Source organism: Schistocerca serialis, chromosome 4, assembly GCF_023864345.2.
Source record: "Schistocerca serialis cubense isolate TAMUIC-IGC-003099 chromosome 4, iqSchSeri2.2, whole genome shotgun sequence".
Classification (NCBI taxonomy): Eukaryota; Metazoa; Arthropoda; class Insecta; order Orthoptera; family Acrididae; genus Schistocerca; species Schistocerca serialis.
In genome coordinates this window covers 232,032,451-232,038,007 of record NC_064641.1, presented here as the reverse complement: position 1 = coordinate 232,038,007, position 5,557 = coordinate 232,032,451, and the positions used below count along the sequence as shown (strand labels likewise).

General features: G+C 40.4%; 1 protein-coding gene across 1 annotated transcript; it reads right to left on the bottom strand.

Annotated features, from left to right (window-relative positions):
- Window positions 1–4,026: 4,026 nt before the first annotated feature.
- LOC126474365 (UDP-glycosyltransferase UGT5-like) lies at window positions 4,027–5,233 on the bottom strand. Its single transcript, XM_050101832.1, has 3 exons — window positions 5,089–5,233; window positions 4,786–5,005; window positions 4,027–4,333 (listed from the first exon to the last, which is right to left on the bottom strand). The coding sequence occupies exons 1-3, from the start codon at window positions 5,231–5,233 to the stop codon at window positions 4,027–4,029; spliced, it is 672 nt and encodes a 223-aa protein (XP_049957789.1).
- Between the last annotated feature and the right edge of the window lie 324 nt (window positions 5,234–5,557).

Sequence of the window (5,557 nt, the reverse complement as noted above, 5' to 3'; positions counted from 1 at the left end):
TGCTTATCTGCTCTTTCCAGAGTAAATACTCTCTCAGTCTTCTTGAAGGACTTATTAGCTTCAGCAACCATCGTCACTATGACATCATGATCACTAATCCCTGTCTACACTGACACCGTCTATAAGGTCAAATCTGTTTGTAGTTGTGAGGTTCAAATTATTTCCATTGTGCGTGTGTGTTCTCGAGCTATCTGCTCCAGACAGTTTTCCAAAAACATGTTCAGAACTACCTCACAAGATTGTCTGGCCATGCCACATGCAATGAATCCATAAATGTCCCAGACTGTACTCGGTAGATGAAAGTGGCGTCCAGCGAACATGACGTAAGCGGGGAACTTCCGCACTACTGCGTTACTGAGCATAGATTTACTTTGAATTATTCTGCAAACGTTACGTCGGTTAGCCGATAAAAACATCCCACGATAACATGAGAGTTGACCTAGGCCGGTTACTCTTGTCCAGATAATTTCACAATCGGATTCAATATTGACTACGATAGACACAATATTAATGGTGGCGGCAATGAACACTCCTTCTACTATGGCGTCTAATATGTCGTTTCAATATATGTTCTATGTCTCGTTCAATATTTGTGAACTTACTACTCTGTGTTTCATCTAGCTCTTGGTTTTGGAAATAATTTCAGCGCTACAACTTCTCCGGACGTTAATAAATTCAGAAAACTTGTTACGAATTTTTGGGCAACTTACTGTTAAAGGCCTAACAATTGTAGTGTCTTTACTTTGTACGTCATCTGTCTTCGCTCTGTGTGTATCGACTGGCGAGCCTTGATCAGGGGACCGCAAACTATGGCCTAACCTAAAAGCAAAGAAAGATGTGCATTCTACAGGTAACCTGCTTCCAAAGTAGTTGCTTCCTCTGTGTAACTCGTCCTGACATATCAGTCCTACAGTTTTCCAACCCACAACGCAGGTTCACACATTTACAGACGACAGCTGAGAAGGCCTCAAAATCGATGGAGCCTCTGACTGAAAATCTCCACTCGGTTCCACCTATAAAGAACACGATTCATTTCTGGACATAACATGGCAAATTTTGACCCTTGATTGCACCCCACGAACGTGGTTCCAATTGATTCAATTCTGGCGATAGATACACATTTTTGACACGGAAGTATTGCTAATTAAGTATTTTGACAAACAATGAAATACTATACTATTGACAACATCGTTTTTTGAACAACGCACCATTTCAGTTAATGTGAAAATCACACAATTTTCTTCCCAAATAAAACTGGTCATTTGACTTGAACTTGGAAGACACACAGTGGTTGTGTGTGTCATCAATGTTACTTGAATTTCCTGTTAACGTTAAGTCATAGGAAAAGGCGTATGGCTTGTAAAATCTTTATTATGGTTCCATTGATAAGGGCTGTGCCTCTTCACATTATGACGACGACAATGCAGATAACAGTGCGTGGCTTGTGATCTCATGGCTAGGGCAGCGACCTAAACAAGTGACGTCACAAATGTAAACAAAGTACACCAGGGGGAACATGGCCCTTCTATTTTTGCATCACTTATTGAATTTCAAGCTAAGGTCTCAGAATTAAAATCTCGAAAATATAAACTCTCTCCAATCCGAAATTGTTAATAGCTGTGGCAGATTCGAAGATCAGAATGGCTCTACGCGCAAAAAAAGCTAAGCCTTTTTATAGAGGGTAACTCGGTTTCTCATCAACTGCGACAAGCAATTCACTTTGTCATTCATCAATGCGATACGTAATTTTCGCCTTGTGTGCTATCTTGAAACTAAAGATACCAAAAAGTACTTGATGAGAGACTGATTAAAATGATACATCTTAATAAATTTGTCCATGAATATTTCGCCCACAGTCGCAATTAAAGTTAATGCTATTTACACATAATTTTAAGTAAATTTATTCTTATTGAACTGTGCCTTGAACCTCTGCAATATAAATTTAAGTGGGACGTCAGTCTCATAGGAAATTATCTGTTGTTTCTGCTGGTGTCGTATAAATTTATGTAGCTCCGATAGATTTTAAATTATGAGCGAATCTATGCAAAAATGATTTGAAAACAGCAATGAAATTCTGATAACTCAAAAACCTAAGTTTTGCTCATAGTGTGTGGTTATGTTGTCCAATACATGCTGCAGTGCTATTTGTGTATGTGTTTTGTACATTTAGACTGACCTTAACTAATTATTTAATTCAGACCCTTCTCAGGGACTAGTTATGTGCTTGAGTAATCATTTGAGTAGCTCATTCTGTTTGGTTCAACGAGTGCCTTCATTTTGTTGGTCGATCTTCTCAGTGGCTCAATTAGTGTAGATGTTCTTACAATTATTGTAAAAAGTCGTTACTGATTCATTTCCCACCTGTTAATTAATTAAGTATTTCACTTCCATAGGCAACCAGTACATCAACACAAGTGTCTCAGTGGCTTTTCAATTTGATTCATCGTGCTCTGCTGTACATTCACTGGTTTACACTTCACATATGTAGACATGTATTAACTTCTAACGACTCCTGCGAATCAGACGAGCGTCCGCACGCTCGAACTGAAACACATCACCTCGGAGCTCTATTCAGGCTGACGTGTCGCAAGGGCCACACTGAGATGATAATCCCCGGTTATTTAAGCTGACCGTGGCGTTTAGTGAGGAACTATGATTTTTATCTTTTGTGGGTAGTAATCTAACATCTTAGCCTCAGATGGCGATCAGCAAATTCTATTTGCCACTGTGCCTCTTCTAATATTACTGATGGTTCAAATGGCTCTGAGCACTATGGGACTTAACATCTGAGGCCATCAGTCCTCTAGAACGTAGAACTACTTAAACCTAACTAACCTAAGGACATCACACACATCCATGCCCGAGGCAGGATTCGAACCTGCGACCGTAGCGGTCTCGCGGTTCCAGACTGAAGCGCCTAGATCCGCTCGACCACTCCCGCCGGCTGATATTACTAGTACAATCTTTAACCAGGTTCTTTTGAAGGCCATCCTGGGATCATACACAGTACACAGGCATATCCGTATTTAGATTCGATCTAGATCACTGAATAATTACTGTTTTATACAGATCGATGGTGACTGTCATGGAGGCAAAGTTAGTGTTGCAGTTGGAGTTGCAATATTCCACTACCGTTATTTCTAGGAACTATATTCAAGTGTGTCCGCCGCTCGTGGTCTCACGGTAGCGTTCTCGCTTCCCGAGCACGGGGTCGGGGGTTCGATTCCCGGCGGGGTCAGGGATTTTTCCTGCCTCGAGATGACTGGGTGTCGTTGTGTCGTCTTCATCATCATCATTCAGCCCCATTACGGTCGGAGGAAGGCAATGGCAAACCACCTCCACTAGGACCTTGCCTAGTAAGGCGGCGCGGGTCTCCCGCGTCGCTCCCCTACGCTCTGTAAAGAAGTATGGTACTCATCATCATATTCAAGTGTATATTTTGAAATAATTATGCGTCTTATTAATAACATCAGTGTCACTATCAATACTACCAAAATTTGTGTTGCTGACAACAGTGACATTGATGAATATTAAGACTAGTATCATATACATAAGGCAGAGTTATTATATGAAAACAGCAACAGCCAAGAGATTTGAAGCAACTGTCACACACATACACATACATACTCTATCTCCCTCTCTCTCTCTCACAAACACACACACACACACACACACACACAACACAAACACACACAGAGAAATAGATAAATGCACTAGTAAATTAAATATGATGTGAGTATAATTCAGTCTCCAGTCTCTGTAAGGTATAACAGTGCAAATTCCATTGAAACTAAAACAATCTGAAACAAAATACGTTTGTTTTATACATAATATCATCCTTTAATGAATAAAAATAATTATCTTCCAGTCACCTGCACAGCAGGGATTATTATTTTTTATTGGAGTACCATGTACGAACAAGGTGTCTAAAGGTTAAGTTCATAAACTATCACAGAAACTTCATTCTGACCTCTCTCTTCACATGTTCAATCTATAGAACGACTGTAGACACCTACAAAAGTAGCTTCACGCAGTCTTCTGCTTCAGATTAAGAGCCAAAAGTCTTTTGCAATAGGTCGCTGCCTTGAACAGCACGTAGACCACGATGGACGCCATTGCAACAACGAACCCAATCACGTCGAGCAGTAGCAGCTGCCACCAGCTCAGGTCGAGGGCTGCACTGCGCATGTGCGGAGCACCCTTGTGACGTATCACGTACTCGATCCACCAGACGGCATTGTCCAGGGACCTCTCCTGGTGCTCACGGAATACTGCTGAGAAACGCTTCATGTTTTCTCGATAGCTGTCGTAAAAGAGGACAGATAACCATAGGCTACAAACAGCAAAAGAATAGTGTAAAAACCAGCTAAACGTAGTTAATGAAAAAGTAGATGAATATGAATAAAAACAAAAGTCATTGTCCACTACGAAAAACTTTCTACAGTCGACATGGAAAACACTGTTTTTAAATATAATAACAAAGAGGGGAAGTAAATTATCACCAAAGACAGTAACTTGTGCGAGGAAATAAAGTTCACCAACAGAAATTTTCCATTGTAAGTCTAAAGCAAAGACATATCTCGTGCAAGTTAATTAAGAAAACGGGTGTTTTTTTTTTTAATATTGTCTTGCCTAGGCTAAACGAATGAGATAAAATTAAGGCTCACCTTTTGTTGACATAGACATCAATAGGAGAAAGCAACAGTCAAACTAGAGAGGGGAATGACGTGGCTGTCTGTATGTTCCCTTGATAACATAAATGAAATTTAATATTTCTGTTCCTACCTGTCGTTTTCAAGAACTGTGTGAATGGCTTTCAGAATGGTATCAGTAGTGACATCTCTGAACAGCAGCTGGTAACCAATACCAGATTGTACCATCTTAGCCACATTCTGTTGCTGGTCCGCAAAAAAGGGAATTCCTATCAGGGGTACTGCAAAATAACTTGCTTCATTCATGCTCTGAAGTCCTCCCTGGGTAATGAACAGACGAATGTTTGGATGTGCTGGAAAAGCGAAAAGGGAGGTAAGACAAATAGCTTTTACAGTGCTGCACCTACAAAAATTGGTGCACTGAACAGAAGCTTACCCAAGACGTCCTGCTGGGGCAGCCACTTGGCTATCATGACGTTCTCCGGCTGTCCAGGCAGGCTGTCCACCTCCCACTTCCAAAGTACTCGCTGTGGTAACTGCGCAAAAGCTTCCAAGAATGCAATTCGTTTGTGCTCGGGCATTGTACTACCCTTCACATTAGTACCAAAGCTGAAGTAAATCACACCGTTTCTTGCACCATCAAGGAAATCCTGGATATCCTGCAAAATAATTAATCTCGTATTGTATACTCAGTCATTTAAAATAGGGGATGTGCCTTTCAAATCGCCTCACAAATAAGTAAACCGTTTTTGATTAGGTACAGTAAATTCTTTCCATCCTTGAATACAATAAATGCTCCATTTATCTTTTTTTGTAAAATAATAAAAACAAATTTTATAACAACAGCAAAATCAATCTCAAATAATTTTCATCGCAGTGTTTTATCCTATAAGTACCAAAGCCAG

Excerpts from the sequence above, each read along its gene's own strand:
- LOC126474365 (XM_050101832.1), bottom strand. The coding sequence starts at position 5,233 with ATGCCCGAGCACAAACGAATTGCATTCTTGGAAGCTTTTGCGCAGTTA. Across the intron at positions 5,006-5,088 it reads GCCCCAGCAGGACGTCTTGG|CACATCCAAACATTCGTCTG; the intron begins GTAAGCTTCTGT and ends TCGCTTTTCCAG. Across the intron at positions 4,334-4,785 it reads ACAGTTCTTGAAAACGACAG|CCTATGGTTATCTGTCCTCT; the intron begins GTAGGAACAGAA and ends TGCTGTTTGTAG.